This window comes from Meles meles, chromosome X (assembly GCF_922984935.1).
Source record: "Meles meles chromosome X, mMelMel3.1 paternal haplotype, whole genome shotgun sequence".
In the NCBI taxonomy this organism is placed as follows: Eukaryota; Metazoa; Chordata; class Mammalia; order Carnivora; family Mustelidae; genus Meles; species Meles meles.
The window spans coordinates 51,388,041-51,406,691 of record NC_060087.1 but is presented as its reverse complement, the minus strand read 5'-3'; the positions used below and the strand labels follow the sequence as shown (position 1 = coordinate 51,406,691).

Below are 18,651 nucleotides of genomic sequence, written 5' to 3'. Positions count from 1 at the left end.
GACCAGAACAAGAATAAATTAACTTTTAGTGCAATTGGAAGAAAGCAGGTTCATCATAAAACAAAACAAAACAAAACATCTCATAGGCAGGACAATTGGTGACTAAAGGTGGCTGTCCATATCTCTCTCTTTGTAGTTCTTTACAAATAGGAGTCATCTGTTTTCTGATATTATAGATGGAGTTCTATGAGTTCCTTGTAGCATTGATAGTATGGTATCATGGGTATTAGAACACATGTAATCAGAAGGCCAGGCTCCATAATTTATTACTTGTATGATTGAACAAAGAACAGGTCACCTATCTGAGCCTTAGTTTCCTTATCTTTAAAATATGGGTAATACTAAGACCTAGTCATTCAGTAAGGATCAAGTGGTGAAGTAGATATGAAAATACTTTATAAATAGTAAAGGATGAGATCCTTGAAAGATGGTGTTATAAAAGACCCCATTGGAAATCTCATTTGCATCCATGCTGAGGAGCTCCCAGTATGCCTTACCTAACCAACATAATTACTTAACTAAGTAAAAAGATCAGTACGTGGATGTGTTTTCTTATGTATGTAATGTGTTAATTTCATAACCATGGGTTATTCTCCAGTTGGTAGATTGAAAGGCATACCTATGTAAGAGGATGCATGTTTCATATTCTTTCTCTGTTGTTCGAACTGTTTTGTCTTTGGTCTTGTGGAGCTACAGTTACCTTGGGTAATCAGTCCTTCCTCAAAACAGACTGATAGAAAAATTGACTTCTAGAGAACATGTTCAGAAATTTAGTGCTAGAGAAAGAGTTCTTCAATCTTTTGCCTTGACAAGCCATATGTTCTTTGTCCTGGGATCTGTTTCTCCAAATGCCAGGAAGATTGATGGCCTGTATAAGTTGGAACCAGTTGGGGAAAAAGGAGAACAAACAACACAGGGATCAAGATGGCAGCCAGAAATAGAGGCAGACTCTTTCTTCATCTTCATCCCTATCACTGTGCTAAGACAAGTGTTATGAGTGTGTGTGTGTGTGTGTGTGTGTGTATGTATGTATGTAATGTGGTAATGAATAGATGTCTTCCTGTTGTTTTCTGTAGCCCAGTCCCACTTGTCACAAACTTTAATGACCAGGGTTAAGGTCTTTGCACAGCCCCTGCCTTGCTGGGTGATCCTGAACTCAGCCCTTAAATCCACTGTGGCTCAATTATGCCATTCATCAAATGTGGGATTCAATCTAGACTCTTTATGTATCTCACAGGGTGGTGGTAACAAATCACTGAGTGAATCTGTACCAAGGTTGAGTTTCTTGGAAGCAAGGCATCACAGAAAGCCATATTCTTTCATACCCATGACCTCTCTGGATGGCATCATATGTGGGTGAGAACAGGAGGCTGCAGGACTGGAGTCCATTGTGTGTGAGGAATGCCATGGTCTGTAACCCCTTGGGGGTGGGATACAGTAGTGTTCAATAATGTACTACTGGCTTTCAGTTGGTCAGTTCCAAGGAGGAGCAGGACAAGGGGAAGAACACAGAAAATTTAGAGCAAATATGTTTTAGTTTCATTTTAGCCTTTGATTTCAACCTCTTCACCCATTCCAGACCCAGGGGCACCTTGATGCATCAAAGGAAGATGCACTGAACTTTCTTTTTTCTCTGGGGTAAAAACTCATGAGTAGGAGTAAAAACATGAGACCTGTGTAGTCCATATTCACATTCTGGGCCATTCCACCTACTGGCTAATGGAGAGTTGACAAGTATTGTTTGTCTTGTGGTCCAGTGGAGCTTGTGCTCCTAGTGCCATCTTCTTCTCCCCAACCCTTCACCATCAATATGTCAGTATTTCCATAACTACTAGAGTTCTGTGGGTGGGGTAAGGGGCAAGTAAGGTAGCTAGCTGTGTGGACTGAACACATTCTCATTTTGTCTCCTAAGCTGATCACTGGAGATTCCATCGTTAGTGCTGAGGCAGTATGGGATCACGTCACCATGGCCAACCGGGAGTTGGCATTTAAGGCTGGCGACGTCATCAAAGTCTTGGATGCTTCCAACAAGGATTGGTGGTGGGGCCAGATCGACGATGAGGAGGGATGGTTTCCTGCCAGCTTTGTGAGGGTGAGTGTCAGTCTTCACTCCTCTCTCTTAAGCCTTCACTTTCTTCTCCTGTCTCCTTGGCTACCTACCTTTGACTTTCCCCTCTCCAGCCTTTGTTCTTCTCCTCATTTCTCTCCTGGTGGCTCTTCTCACATTTCCCTTACCTTTTTTGGTCTTTTACCCAAGACATGGGCCTCCTTTAATCTTTCCCCTTCTAATTTTGAGTTATTTTCTTTTTTTTTCTCCGTGATTATTTTAACAATCCCCATATTTTGTCTGCCTCCTACCTGTTGTGACTTTGTACAAATCACTTCCCTTTTGGTCTGGATGGTTTTTGAAGTCTCGTTTAACTCTATATTGCTGTGAACTTACATTTTTTTATCTCTCTTCCTTTCTGCTTTTATTATTTTCCTTGTCTCCCCTCTTTTGTTCTTTCTTTTTATAAATCCCTCTCTTCCCTTCCCCTCCCTCCTCACTCCTCTCTGTCTCCTTTGCCTTCTTTTTCTTATTTAGGGAAGTGTGAATACCCCCATGTGTTGTCTTCAGCTGTTAATATAAGACTGTGGGCTCCCTACCCTCTCAGGGGCTACAGTTTACTGATTGCAGATTTTATATTGAGTCAGGTGGCTGGGATCTAAAATGTGTCGAGGGTGGGAAGCAGGCAGCTTGATAGTGCTTATAAGACCTTGGCCCTTTTGACATTGTGCCATGAAGAATCTGGCCTTTAATGGAACAGACTCTTGAGAAAGGGCTCCTTACCAGTTTCTGTTTCTTCTAGGTCACCAATTGGCAAGATACTACAGGGTAAGAGCACTGGCCTGGCATCCCAGCTCTTGCGAATTATGAGCTAGAATCTGTTCTTTGGTATTTGTGAGCTCTGATTTTCCCCATCCACAAAATGATGTTGATAGTTCTTTAATCCCAGTGGATATCACAGTGAATGAGATCATGCACATGGAAACAACTTTGTAGCAGTACAAGTACCCGAGCTACATCAGGATGTCTTATGATCATCCTTACCATAGCTTATCATCTTTTGTTAATTTCTTCTGTAGAATACCTGATGTCAAACAAAAGATGAGAGTAGTTTGGGCTCTTGGAAGATAAAGGGCCTCAAGACTACAATGATGATATTGTGACATGAGTGAATGAGCAGATTATTTGAAATCAGAGAACCTGAAAGGCAATATCACCTTCACTACTTCCCAACTCCTTGGCTTTTGGCAAGACTTAATTCCCTGAACCTTGATTTCTTCATCTCTAGAATAGGGATAACAGACTTTTTATGATGATTAAATGAGATCACATAGGGGAGTAAAGTGTTTAGCATAGTGCTTGGCACACACTGGGTACTTGGCAAATAGTAACTTGCTTTATCATCATTATTAGCCTCCTCATATTACCACCACTACTTTATTAGCCCCCAAAGGTCTATGTATCAAGGCTGGCCTTAATGGTTAAATGAGGCCTCCTTCCTTGGAGGGGTGTAAACCCAAGAAACACTGTTATCTGGTTAGAATGATTTAGATGAGGACAGTACTCAGAAGCAGAGGGATGGACAAAATGATTTCTCATCCTCTTCTGTCCTGGGAATCTCCTAATGAAATATCCAATCCTTTTTCCTCTACCTATGTGACATCTTCCGTCTGAGTCTTCAAATGTTATCTCTGTCCTAGCTCAGCCTTGCTGCTTGATGAATTGGTCTCAGGGGTAGTCAGAAAGAACACATCAGTAACCATGGCCCTTTGGGATGAGTGTGAGGTCCTATAAAGAAACAGCTTGTGTATCTTGGGCTAACAGATCCTTCTTTAAATGGAGGACTAAACTGTCATTCCAATTCAAATGTATTTCACTTTCTGTGGAATGTCATTTTTAAAAATTATTTATTTGAAAGAGAGAGCACAGGCAGGGAAAGCAACAGAGGGAGAGAGAGAACAAGGCTCCCCACTCAGCAGAGATCCTAGGACCCTGGGATCATTACCTGAGCCAAAGGTAGATGCTTAACCAACTGAGCCACCCAGGTACCCCAAAATATCATTTTTTATAATAAACAGGAAATCAAGGGATGGGGCAAAATGATTGAGCAAAGCAGAATGATTCAGAGAGGCAAATGGCAAAGCCAGGCTTTGGCTTACTAATGAACTGACATTTATGCTTCTGCATGCAAGGTCAGGAGAAGTGTTTCTCTAAGCACACGGTCCCAGCAGCCACATGCATGGGCTGAAGCTGACCTTTGAGAAGACTATTGGCTGACTCAGGCATGCATGGTATGGAGTCTAGCCTAGTGGTTTTTCAGTCTTGTCTACATGATGAAATAAATCACTTGGGCAGCTTAAAAAAATCAATACTCAGGCTCCAAGCTAGTTAAATCAGAATCTTTGATGTTAGGAACCACTGGTCTATACTAGCACAGTCCAGTTGAAATATAATGTGAGCCAAAAATGCAAGCTACAAATATAATTTAAATTTTTCTAATAGCCATAGTAAAAAATTAAAGTAAAAAAAATTGCAGGTGAAATTAATTTTAATATATTTTTCTTAGCCCAATGTATCTAAAATATTATCATAGAACATCATATATTATCATTATGAACATTATTTTTTTTTCAAAGATTTTATTTATTTATTTGACAGAGAGAGATCACGAGTAGACAGAGGGGCAGGCAGAGAGAGAGGAAGGGAAGCAGGCTCCCTGCCGAGCAGAGAGCCTGATACGGGGCTTGATCCCAGGACCCTGAGATCATGACCTGAGCCGAAGGCAGCGGCTTAACCCACTGAGCCACCCAGGCGCCCCCATTATGAACATTATTAATAAATATATTTTTCTAAGTATTTGAAATCTGGAGTGTATTCTATACTGACAACAGATTTTCATTCATATTAGTCACATTTCTTTCATGTGTTCATTAGCCACATGTGGCTAGTTGCTACTGTATTAAATAGCACAAGTGTAGACTGAGGACTGTGATAATAGACCAGGACCATTAATGATAGGGCCCAAATTATAACTTAGAGATCAAATATTCTGTCTACTATAGTAATGTTTATTCTTTGAGAAACTAAGATAGCATTTCATGTTGCCTGAGATTGTTTTCAGAATGAGCATTTGATCATTGTGAACCTTTTTGCTTAACAATAGTTGAATGGTCTTTTCATCTCTCCAGGGGAGTACCATAGAACCTTAGGGGCCCACTGTTCTGGTATCATCAGTAAAAAGAAATGGAGTCAAGCTGTTGCATGAATGATATGAATATTATCTCACAGATATAACTTCAATTCTCCTTAATGAGTATTTATGTTTAGGTTTACATTTCTGGTAAAATTCTGTGATATACAAGGTATTAAATGATGGAGGTTATGTAGGCTTCTTCCTAGTAGATATATTTTTTTAAAGATTTATTTATTTATTTATTTGACAGGAGAGAGAGAGAGAAATCACAAGTAGGCAGAGAGGCAGGTAGAGAGATAGGAGGAAGTAGGCTCCCTGCTGAGCAGAGAGCCCCATGCGGGGGCTCGATCCCAGGAACCTGAGATCATGACCTGAGCTGAAGGTAGAGGCTTAACTCGCTGAGCCACCCAGGCGCCCCTTCCTAGTAGATATTTTTAAAGTAAAATCACTATCACCATTATTCTACATTGATTTTCATCGATGGTAGAATGGTCTTATGGAAATGGTAGTAAAAATATTAAGAAACAAGAGACCTGAGTCCTAGTCATGGCTCTCCCAACCATTTAGTATATGATCATGGGCTTTTATTTACTCCATCTCTGAAGCACTCTCTAGAATTTATTCAAGCTCCAACATGTCTTGATAGGACATTGAGAGGAATCATACTGAACTACTGAATCTTCTTTAGTGTTGATTTAGTTGGTAGGTAGATGGGTGATTTCCTGGGATACTGTAACCTTCATGTTATGGGACAGTTGCCTGCTTTATTCAGACTCACTGGGAGCTGAGATTCAGTAGCTCCTTGAAAACACTACCCTAGGTTATTTGGCATATAACATGAAAGTATAGTAGGTAGTAAAACACTTTCTTCTGAATTCCATACCAGCTGGACACCTTTGTAGATCTTTGAACCAACTTGGTCACTGTAGCATCCCCATTCCCTTCCTGGAAGTCCCATTGTTGTGTGAGCATCCCAGTCCTAGGATGAATAATCAAGGGTGCTTAGGGTGGTTTTGTCCAAGCTAGCCCTACTTTTTTTTTAAGATTTTATTTATTTATTTGACAGCGAGATAGAACACAAACAGGCAGAGTGGCAGGCAGAGGTAAGAGGTAAGGTAAGGGTAAGGTAGACTCTCCACTGAGCAGGGGGCCTGATGTGGGGCTCGATCTCAGGACCCTGAGATTATGACCTGAGCCAAAGGCAGCTGCTTAACTGACTGAGCCGCTCAGGTGCCCCTAAGCTAGCCCTACCTTTCATTAAGCAGACTAAATCCAGTGTGCAATCTAAGAAAGCCAGATTCTTTTTCCCCTCAAAGTTTTTCTTTAAATTCCAGCTAGTTAAAATATAGTGCAATATTAGTTTCAGATGTAGAATTTAGTGATTCATCACTTATATACATGACCCACAGCTCGTCACAAGTACCCTCCTTAATACCCATCAACTATTTAACTCATCCTCTCACCCACCTCCCCTTCTGTAGCTATCAGTTTGTTCTCTATAGTTAAGAGTCTGTTTTTTGACTTTCCTCTCTTTTTTACCCCTATGTTCATTTGTTTCTTAAATTCCACTTACTAATGAAATCATGTTATTTGTCTTTCTCTGGCTGATTTTTTTTTTTAAGATTTTTATTTTTATTCATTTGACAGAGATCACAAGTAGGCAGAGAGGCAGGCAGAGAGAGAGGAGGAAACAGGCTCCCCGCTGAGCAGGGAGCACGACGCGGGGCTCGATCCCAAGACCCCGGGATCACGACCCGAGCCGAAGGCAGAGGCTTTAACCCACTGAGCCACCCAGGCGCCCCTCTGGCTGATTTATTTTATGTAGCATAATACTCTCTAGCACTATCCATGTCATTGCAAATGGCAAGATTTCATTCTTTTCTATGGGTGAGTCGTCTTCCATTATTCACACATACCCCCACATCCTCTTTTTAAAATTTTTTCTTACACAGAGAGAGAGAGCACAAGCAGGGGGAATGGCAGGCAGAGGGAGAGAGAGCAGCAGACTCCCCACCAAGCAGGGAGCCCAGCGGAGGGCTTGATTCTAGGACCCAGGCATCATAACCTGAGCCAAAGACAGACATTTAACCGAATGAGCCACCCAAGCACCCTCCCTGCATCCTCTTTATCTATCCATCAGTTGATGGACATTTGGGCTCTCTCTATAGTTCAGCTATTTTTTGAAAATGCTGCTATAAACATCAGGATACATGTATCCCTTTCAGTCAGTAGTTTTGTATCCATTGGGTAACTAACTAGTAATGTGTTTACTGGATTTTAGGGTAGTTCTATTATGAACTTTTTAAGAAACCTCCATACTGTTTTCCAGAATGGCTGTACCAGTTTACATTCCTACCAACAATGCAAGGGGGTTCCCCTTTCTTCACATCCTTGCCAAAACCTGTGGTTTCTTGTGTTGTTAATTTTATCCATTCTGACAGGTGTCTGGCACTATCTCATTGTAGTTTTGTTTGTATTTCTCTGATGATCAGTGTAATTGAGCATCTTTTCATGTATCTGTTGGCCGTGTATGTGTCTTCTTTGGAAAAATGTCCATCCATATCTTCTCCTTATTTTTTACTCTGGATTATTTGTTTTTGGGTGTTGAGTTTTATAAGTTCCTTATATATTTTGGATACTAATCCTTTATTATATATTTCATTTGAAAATATCTTTTCCCATTCTGTAGGTTGCCTTTAGATGGGTGGATCACCCATCTACCTATCATTGATTATTTCCTTTGCTATGCAGAAGCTTTTTATTTTGATGAAGTCTCAGTAGTTTATTTTTACTTTTGTAAGAAACCCAGATTCTTGCTTCTGTTGTGCTGTTAGAAGTGCAGCTTGAGCAGTTTCCTATACATCTTTGAAACTCAGTTTTCCTCCTTGTAAATTGGGGATGATTGAGTCTTGTGAAAACTGTTAATGATATGTTAGTGATATGTTTGTTACCTATAATTAAGAACTTTGGTCCTATTTTTGCTACTTTACAGGAAATTGCTAGGTATATGTGTCTTCTACAATGTCAAATATCTGCCTCTCTTGTTGTTCAGAATTTTATTCTCTCTGTGTGTGTGTTCTCGGATTTTCTCCCTTCTGAACATGGGATAAGGTTTCACAGGAGCACTGCAGGAGTTGATTTACCTTCCCAGCTGTTGGTCAGGTTAAGTAAATTACCACTTGTTGAACATTGGTCCCCATATCTAACTGTTGACATCTTTAGCTGCTTTCCTGGGCTGATTTCCCCCTTGGGAGTTTAAAGCAAGTTGCTGGGATATGATGGTATCTAGAAGTTACAAATCCCACCCCTGTGGTAGGATTTTTACATACTGAACCCTAACCTCAAATCATTCAGGCTCTTTTTCTTTGTCACTGTGTAAAAAAGGGCTTTGTTTCTGACTCTGGGCCATGGTCTCGGGAGGACATACTCCCCACTTGAGGACAGGATGCACACAGGGCACATGACCACCTGTTATTGGTGGTGGTTATGTGAAGCCTGTGTGATAAAACATGGTTTTGGTCAGAAAGTAGAGCCCGTTCAGATGTCATCAGCATGTATTTTCCTTGTTTCCTCAAATTCTAGATTTCTTTGGTTTATGTCCTGGCTTGGGGCAGGGGATGAAAGGATGAAGTAATTAGTTCATTACTGTCATTCCTTGCAATTGTACAGATCAGATGTCACACAAATAGAACTTATGTTTATGGGGAAGCTCACTGTTTTAGAGTGTTACTTGGCTTTTAATTATGTAGAATCTCTTTAACTATATTTTAGGAAAGATAGTCACTTGTATGAAAACTTATACTAAGTAGATTTAGAGATAGAAAGACTCATTTTGGTCAGCAGTGGGCAACTTAGATATTTGTAGGGTCTAGGCCAGTTACTTACATGAGTAAAGCAATCTGAGACTAGAGTATGCATGGCTTTACATCCAGTTGGAAAATCTCTGCCTTCTAAAGTGAACAAAAGTGATTTGGATGGTTCTCATTGGTGAGATAGGGTGTAGGAAGGAGGAAAGTCCAGTGGGCTGACATCCTCCAGTTTTTTTCCAAGAAAATCCAGAAATTGGATTTTATGTAAAAATCTCCATATTTTAAAAATGTTGACCAGTGACTGACTTTTTTTGAAAAGAAACACTGTGAGGGACAAGTGAAACACATCTGTGGGCTAAATTGTCTCTCCAAGTCCTAGCTTGTGGACACTGATCATCCAGACCACCTCACTGTATAAATTATGAGGAGACAAATCCAGAGAATGGAAGTGACTTGATTACTCATGTACAGAGTTAGTGGAAAAGGCAGCACTTATATCTAGACCTCCTGAATTTTAAGACAGTTTAAAATCTTTGTCTAGTAAGTACAGTGTCTCAGCTTCCTTAGATATGATTTTTTATCATTTTTTTATCCTGTGAATGGGCCATAATTTCCTATTTCTTTTATTATTATTATTTTTAAAGATTTTATTTATTTATTTGACAGAGATCACAAGTAGGCAGAGAAGCAGGAAGAGAGAGGGGGGAAGCAGGCTCCCCACTGAGCAGAGATCCCGATGCAGGGCTTGATCTCAGGACCCTGGGATCATGACCTGAGCCGAAGGCAGAGGCTTTAACCCACTGAGCCACCCAGGCGCCCCCATAGTTTCCTATTTCTTTGCATACCTTTGTATGCTTTTATGCATTTCTGAATTTTTTTTGTTAAAACTGGACATTTTGAACATTATAGTGTGGTAACCCTAGAAATCAGATTCTCCACCTTCCCCAGGGTTTCTATTGTTGGTCGTTCTGTTGTTGTCTATTTATTTAGTGAATTCTCCAAACCGCCCCTCCACCGAATAAATAAATTAAAAACAAAACAAAACAAACAAACAAACAAACAAAAAAAATCACAGACTGTATTCCTTATCATGTGTGGTCACTAAAGTCTCTGTTCTGTTTTCTTGTTGGTCAGCCTATGACCTGAGAGATTTTTTTTTAATACTAAACTAAGAAAAAACAACAAAAAACAATGTCCTGGTATTTGCAGCTTAGCTCTGAGCTGGGACACTTCTTCAGTACTACTCCAGGCTGCCCACAGCTCTGCCTTAGTTTTCTTTTCTTACTTTGCTGCTTGCATGGGACCCACAGATCCTCCAAAAAGTGCAAGCCTACAATCTTTTCATGCATCTGGTCCAATGCATGTACCTTGTGCCCCATTTCCTCAGTATGTACAGTGGCCCTTCCCAGTTCTTATTCTCCCAAGAAATGTCTTCTTCAGTCTTTACCTTCCTGTGCTGTGTTGGGTCTGTTCTCTGTTCTCACCTTCTGCCATGCCTAACTCTAGGTGATCAGGAGCAATGTATGTCTTTAAATTTTTCAATAGAGACAGTCACAGGCTAGAAAGCCACTTTAGCTCAAGGGGGTGAGGATACAAAGAAAAGGTCAGCCACTGTGTCTGTCCTTCAGGGCCAAACAGGTCAAAACACACAGCCATAGCATTTTAAGAGTAAGGCAAGACCATTAGTCTGGCACCAACAAGTTGCAAGAGGAATATGGACCACCTTCCTTTCAGCTGCTGGGGTGTAGACAAATGAGCAAAAATGCCTCTATATTCTATTATCACTTTCTAGCTTTCTCTTTCTTTATCAAGAAAATCCCTGGTTACAATAAGTTTTGGATCAGAGTCTGGAATTCTGAAAACGTTGGTTCTGTCAGTCTTCTCTAGCTAAGGATTATTTCAGTGGAGGGACTGTTTTTTTTTTAAAGATTTTATTTATTTATTTGACAGAGAGAGAGATCCCAAGTAGGCAGAGAGGCAGGCAGAGAGAGGAGGAAGCAGGCTCCCTGTGGAGCAGAGAGCCCGATGCGGGGCTTGATCCTAGGACCCTGAGATCATGACCTGAGTCAAAGGCAGCGGCCCAATCCACTGAGCCACCCAGGCGCCCCGGAGGGACTGGTTTTTGTGCATCCTAATCTACAATTTTTAGTGATGTTATGCCCCTCTTGAACCTTAATCCTGTGCCTTCTGGGCTGTTGAATCAGGAAAGGATATACTTGGTCTCCTAAGAAGACTGCTAACACTTGAGGACCTACCTCCCATTCCAGGCTAATGGCAACAGTGTTTTGCTTTCTTGTGATGAGTTCATTTATGTCAGGCCTTGTTTATCCACTCAAGCTTCAAATGGAGATAGGTCTTTGCCTTAACCATCTATGTAGACAGTCTTATTTGTGGTTCTAGAGGTGACTCATTACAGGATCTGTGATATTAGTAGGAAGGTCCTTTCTCCCTAGATTACAGAGATTTATCTCCTCCATAGTAGAATTTCCAATGGCATTATTAACACTTAATATACAGTCACATAATCCATTTTACTGGCTTCTTACTGCACATGCTTTGGATGAGATCATCCAGGGTATCCTTTGGCTAATTAGAAGTGCATTTTTTTAAAATATGGAGACATCTGTAGCTCAATGAATACCTTAAATCTGGCTGTTACCTGACCCAGGGGATTTCCAAATTCAAGTCTCTCTTAGAATCCCCCAAATTTAAAGCAACCTTGAGGGCCATATAGTATATCCCATGGCTTCCAGGCAGGACTTATAACCGAATCATTCTGACCCTCTGAGAACTGGCCAACATCTGTCAGGAAAACCTGAACTACTTGTCTACTTCCTTACTTAAAACTGATAATCCTTATGCTGTAGTCTAAGCTAATTTCTTGAAACACATTGCTTTTTTTCAGTAGGCAAATGATATTTAAGGGCCAGCACCAGTAGAAGAAAGTCTGCATTATTCTCTTGGTGGCAGATCTTTCCTCCTGAGGCCCAGTTCTTGATCCATAAAATGAATCAGTAATTTGATTGGCTACCTGAGTTAAAAGCTGTGATCTGGCCCCGAGGCCTGTTTTTCTCTTTGTATCCAATCCCTGGTTTCATTTAAAGATTACCATGTGCCGACCTAGTAAAATGTCTATACTACCTTGGTGGTATTGATCACCTGAGATGAGGAAGACCATGATTGACTGAATGCTCTTTGAAAAGTAAGAAATTTTGGAAAATAATAATTGTATGTATGATTTTCTTTTTCATCAATACAGATATCATTATGAGTCAGGGTAAACCTCATTTTCTCCTCATGGCTTCTCATTGCTTGTGCTATTAATATCTCCTTGCTGGTATTTACTAAGCCCTGAACCAAAGTAACTGTTCAGCACTTAGCACAGCTGCCTTCTTGGGCCAGGAAGACAAGGGCTAAAAGTATCTGACATCTCAAAAGGCCTCTTTCCAGGTACCCTGTCCTGCTTATTGGAGGATTACCAGAGAAACCATGCTCAGAAGCTCAGGGGTTTCTTTTGTAGTTTTAAGAAGTGAGTCTTCTTTGAAAAACCTTGATTTGGGATATTTTAGTGTTGAATGAGAGAATTGATATTTTCTACTTTAGCTCTGTTCCCAGAATGGATTTGATTCCTCAAGTTGACACAGGGTACTAATTTCTGGAGAACATGAACACTAATTACAAATCTCCAGGATATGAGTGTTGGAGCAAAGAGTTTGGGGGCTCAGTCTTCATATGGACTATTCCTGTTAGAGATCCAGTCATGAGGGGGTCTGACACCTCCTGGTCTAAATACATATAGGTACCATTTTCTTTCAGAGATATATATATGTACTGTTGCCATTCAGAGGATATGGATAAAGCAAAGTAGACTAGAACCTTAAACAAGAAGGCAGATATCACCATTAAGGATGGTACTCCCTGAGCATGGTGGGCTGGACTGATCAATTGAATGTATGTGTCCTTAAGGGACCTAAATATCCTCCCCCTTCCTTGATTAGGATTGGAACTCAGATTCATGGTACCTGAGTCACAGGCTGACTTTTCCTAAGTCTTTTGCCTTAGAAGAACCAAGAACACAGGCAGATGATACTAAGAAGACAGGAGAGGCAAATTAATAGGGAATTTTAGGCAGAAACTATACTAGCCTTTTGAGGTTGAATGGTTTTTCTCTGTTGCAAATGTTCCATGTGTGCATAACAGAGATCAGTTTGTGTGTGTTGAGCAGGGGGTATTCTCTGTAGAGGAATAGGGAATGGTAGAGCTCCTGGGTTTGGAGAGATAAAACATTGGGCATATTATTGTGCAGGAAGAGCACAGTGAAAGTAGCAGGAACACTGGGCTGTGAAGTCATAGACCTGATTTGAAGGGCCAGCTCTGCTTCCAATTCTCTGGGGAATCTGAGGCAGGGAACTTTCCTTTTCTGGGCCTCAGTCTCAAATGACAACTCAAGGGGTTGGACCAGATGGTTTCTAAAGGCATTATCTGCACCAATCTGAGGTTTTTTCATGATTCTAGAGTCAGGATTACCTGTGTTTACCAGTCTGCATCCACTGAGAACAGTACATCAAATTAATTTGATAGAGCTGCCCAATGGAACAGGAAGGATTTGGCTCAATGCTACAGTTGTTGATTAGAGGGTGGGGAGACCTTTGACATATTAACAGGTAACATCTTATCCCCCGGTGAAGAGGCTGTTACTGTGAGGCACCGACCAGTTGGTACTACCTGGGAGGATGACACAGGGTAGCATGATGAACCAGTTCAGCTCAGAAACTGCTTTCCTGTTCTTTGAGCAGACAGACTCTAAGTTAAGAATCAGTTTTCTCTTGATCTCTGCCAAAGTTACCCATATCTATTGACTAGGAAGCTTCCAGAGGTGTGAATATTCAGACCTCAAGTTCACCTCCTTATATAGACCTCTCCCACTGTCTCTCTGAAGCCAGGTTGCTCTTTATTAAGAATCATAGACTTTCATTTTGTAATTATAACTTTGTTTTAGGATATAGACTGTTTGAGAGAAAATAAGTATTAACTTTAGCCTATTCAATCCGAAGTATAAATGATTGATATCAAATCTTTGCCTGAGAATGATTTGGAGAGGAGAAGGGACCATGAGAGAAGCAAGGAAAGGAACTAAGCAAAGAAAAAAAGAAAAAGGTGGATGGAAATAAAAATGTTCACAGAGACACCATGGGAAGAGAGGGCTATAAGCATACACACTTTCCCAGCAGCTCCATTTCCATGGGGGCAGCTCACCTTCCACGTGGTTAAGGCTCCATGCCCCATAGGAAATACTTCAAATTCTAGAAGACTGGACTGAGAGTCAGATAGTAGTGACTTCACATCTTATATCCAGTGCTTGTGAGTGGTATGATCTTTAACATATTTCTTCATATCTTTGAACCTTTAATTTTTCTCATCTGTAAAATGAGTGGTGAGCCCTGCTTTTTCTCAGATATCAGACCCTGACATTTGAAAAACATGCGACAGTTTGATATTGACTTTGCAGACATGGCTATGATTTACCCTCTCTCATGTAAGAATTCTAAGTTTAGCAGAACAGGACAGAGAGGTGCAAATTCTGGTTACAGATGAATACCAGAGTACAGAGACCAACTTCTCCAGAGACCCAGGTTACTTAGAGTAGTTCCTAAAACCTCAGCTTCTTGGGGCTCACAATCCAGTGCTTTCCCCATTCCCCATGAACATGGGGCTCAAAAGACCTACTTGTTATGAAATGAGGTTAGCAATTTTGAGGTCTATGTCCCCATGAGAGACTAGGCTTGCTCTTCCCTTGAAAGAGAAACTTGAAAGTTGAGTTTAGTTTCTTGAGGGCTAGAGGCCAGTGCAGAAGACAGCCACCCAGCAAAAGAGTGCTACTGGTACTGTCAGGACCACTAGATCATGATAGCTTAGCCCTGGCAGTTCTCTTTTGGTTCCTTCTTGTCCTGTGGTTCGAGTTCCAAGATGGCAGGGTTATTAGCTCTCTCATGATGGCATGTTTCTGTCCTCTCCTAGGGCCAAAATTACCCCTGGCTAAGCCTTACAAAAGCCAGGCTTGTCAGTAACATTGCCTAGGCTGCTAGTCTCCAGGCCTCTTTATGACTTTGTAAGGGCCAGCCTTTACCTTTCTTGATCCCCTCAGAGAGATCAGGACACACCTTAGATAGACCCTGGCTATGAAATCTCCAAGTCTACCAAGTTTGGGTTTATGTCTATTTCTTTTTTATCTTTCCTTCCCATCCTTGGTCTTACCAGTTGCAGTCATTGAGATAACTTGTTTCCCAGGGCAGTACATCTGGTCAGGTGATCTGCTTTGCTATGTGGGTATCAAACATGGGTGTGGATGAGTTGGGACTACAATAAGTCAGAACAAAGGGTCAGCACTAAATCTCTGCCAATCTCAAAGATCTAGAATTCTAATCCCTGGACAGCAGTTACTGGTTTAAGTTGGGGTGTCTCCTAAAAGATCCTGAATTTCCTAGCTGATCCCAGTCATAAGTCATCAGTCATAAGATGCCATTCCAAGGAACTATATCATGAAGAGAAACCTCAGCAAACCATCTTCTTCCCTTTGGCCTTTGCTACTTTTCCAAAAGCTTTTCTTCTAGCCTATACTTGCTCTATTTCTCTCTCTCTCTGTGTTTTTTAAGGTTTTGTTTTTTTTTTATTTGAGAGAGAAGAGAGAGAGAGAGAATCTCAAGTAGACACTGTGCTGACCATGGAGCCTGATGTGGGGCTTGATTTCATGATCCTGAGGTTAGGACCTGAGCTGAAATCAAGAGTCAGATGCTTAACCAACTGAGCTACCCAGACGTCCCTTTTCTTTCTTGATTGGGGACATACTGGAGACTATTCCCTGCTTGTCCCCTACTTGTATCTCCAAATACAACCCTTCAGCTCTGGAACAGAAATAACTAGAGTTCACAAGTAGATCCATTCAGCTTAATTTCTATTCCCTCACATAAAACATTAAACTGACATGGCTGTTTGGATGAGGTATGACAGCATTGAGAGGGAGGCTGGGAAGGAGGTTTTCTATAACAGAATGTCTAAAGTGGCGCTAGGCCCAGGTGCTTCCCCCTTGATCCTTCTAGAGGAGTGGTGCTAGAGAAGGCAAAACAAAGGCCTCCTGGAAATGCAGATGATGTCCTAAAAGGTAGAAGGAAGGCCTTATCTATATCATAAAAGGCCAATTCTCTGTTTCACTTTGATTTTCTTATTTTTTGCTGAGAAAATATGCAGCTATATAAGGAGAAATATATTTGAGGTGGTTAGGGCTCAGAGTTCCTTGTTAAAAAGTAGTTGAAGATAACATTTGGGGGATCTAACTTTTCTACCCCTCCTTCACTCCTACCACCAGCACTTCAGAACCACCCACCTTACCACTCATCCATTGCCCCCTACCCAGCAGTAGAAGACCCAGAAGGTATAATTGCCCCTAAACAGATAATAGATAACTAAACAAAATAACTGCATCAGCTTTCTTGGCTTTGCGAAATACAAGATAGAAATTAAACAGATAACAGGGACAGAGGTGGGTAATGGGAGAGCAGAGCCCAAGGAGAAAAGGAGGGAATGAATGGGAAGAGGTAGGGGGTTCATTCCCTGGAAGGACTTCTGTCACTCTCACCATTATTACCATCACTACCAAGTGTTTAGGGAGCCCCTCCTTACGAGTGGACCCTCCATGGCTTTAGCATGCTCAATTAAAAGCAGTATTTCCTCAGCCTGGAATCCCATCCTCCCATTACATTTACTAGCTAAACAGATGTCATAATGGAGAAACCTTTTTATTATGATAGTTCCTTTAATTATCTAGGGGCTTTCTTTAAACTTTCATCCATCACTTAAGACATGTCCTATCTCTTGAAAGTCTCTCATCAGCAGTATTTCTCATCCCCATTACAGATAGGGGATGAGGGAATAGAGGCCTCAAATTAGATATAACTTCCTAGAGTTATATAGCAAGTTAGAACTGCAGAGCAGAACCAAATCTCTAATTTAGCCCTTTTGGTTGTTTAGCTCAGTGTTGTTTCTATTAATCCTAGTAAGCTGCCTACTAGAAGTTGTTTTTTTAATTGCATTTTGTTAGTCACCATAAAATACATCATTAATTTTTGATGATAGAAGTTTTTGCTGTTTGAAAATGCTTAGAAACAGGCCTTAAAAAATAGGATGAATATCACTGTAATTGGATTTGTGCTAATAATATGTCTTGTGGACCATTTATTTAGCCTTCAACATTGATATGTTATCGGTATATTGTTTGTTTTCATTCTCTAGGAGTCATTACCTGTGACTGCCCATGGACCTTGCTTAGGGAAAGAAATTCTTGCTGATGTTTGTGTTTGACTGGACTTGAATTGGATCCAGCCAAAAGACTTGGATTGCATCCTTCTTAAAATGATCTGTGAGCAATGGATGTTGACTCATATAACCAGGGAATTTTAGGGTTTGGGGAGATTTAAAAAAATATCATCGATTGTGGTTCCATACAAATTTTAGGATTGTTTATTCTAGTTCTGTAAAAAATGCTGGTGGTATTTTGATAGGGATTGCATTAAATGCATAGATTGCTTTGAGTAGTACAGACATTTACAATATTTGTTCTTCCAGTCCATGAACATGGAATGTCTTTCCATTTTTTTGTGTCATCTTCAATTTCTTTCATCAGTGTTTTATAGCTTTCAGAGTACAGGTCTTTCACCTCTTTGGTTAGGTTTATTCCTGGTATCTTACAGTTTTTGGTGCAATTATGAATGGGATCTATTCCTTGATTTCTCTTCCTGCTGCTTCACTTCTGTTGTATAGAAACGCAACAGATTTCCATACATTGATTTTATATCCTGCCACTTTATTAACTTTGTGTATTAATTTTAGCATTTTTTGGTGGAATGTTTTGGGTTTTCTATATAAAACATCATGTTATCTGCAAATATTGAAAGTTTTACTTCTTCCTCACTGATTTGGATACCTTTTATTTCTTTTTGTTGTCTGATTGTCGTGGCTAGGACTTCAGTACTATTTTAAAAAACAGTGGTGGAAGTGGACATCCCTGTCTTATTTCTGACTGTAGAGGAAAAGCTCTAAGTTTTTCCCTGTTGGGGATGATGTGGGTTTTTCATATATAGCCTTTATTATCTTGAGATATGTTTCCTCTAACCCTACTTTGCTGAGGGATTTTTATCATGAATGGATATTGTACTTGGTCAAATGCTTTTTTTTTTTTTTAATTAATTTATTTTTATTTGCTTATTTACAGCATAACAGTGTTCATTGTTTTGGCATCACACCCAGTGCTCCATGCAGTAAGTGCCCTCCTCATTACCCACCACCTGGTCCCTCAACCTCCCAACCCCCCCACTCCCCCGCCGCCCCTTCATAACCCTCTAGTTGTTTTTCAGAGTCCATAGTCTCTCATGGTTCATCTCCCCTTCCAGTTTCCCTCAACTCCCTCTCCTCTCCATCTCCCCATGTCCTCCATGTTATTTGTTATGCTCCACAAATAAGTGAGACCATATGATACTTGACTCTCTCTGCTTCACTTATTTCGCTCAGCATAATTTCTTCCAGTCCCGTCCATGTTGCTACAAAAGTTG

General features: G+C 40.6%; 1 protein-coding gene across 12 annotated transcripts in view; it reads left to right on the top strand.

Annotated features, from left to right (window-relative positions):
- ARHGEF9 (Cdc42 guanine nucleotide exchange factor 9) overlaps positions 1-18,651 on the top strand; it is a 240,285-nt gene that overhangs the window by 73,476 nt on the left and 148,158 nt on the right. For 8 of the 12 annotated variants that reach the window (XM_045995752.1, XM_045995760.1, XM_045995751.1 and 5 more), the window contains exon 2: positions 1,913-2,092. The exons of 3 other annotated variants lie outside the window; for them this stretch is intronic. In XM_045995752.1, the coding sequence (XP_045851708.1) occupies positions 1,913-2,092 (180 nt within the window). Of the gene's footprint in view, positions 1-1,237; positions 1,357-1,912; positions 2,093-18,651 lie in introns of all 12 variants that reach the window. One more of the 12 variants, XM_045995755.1, reaches the window with a different exon arrangement.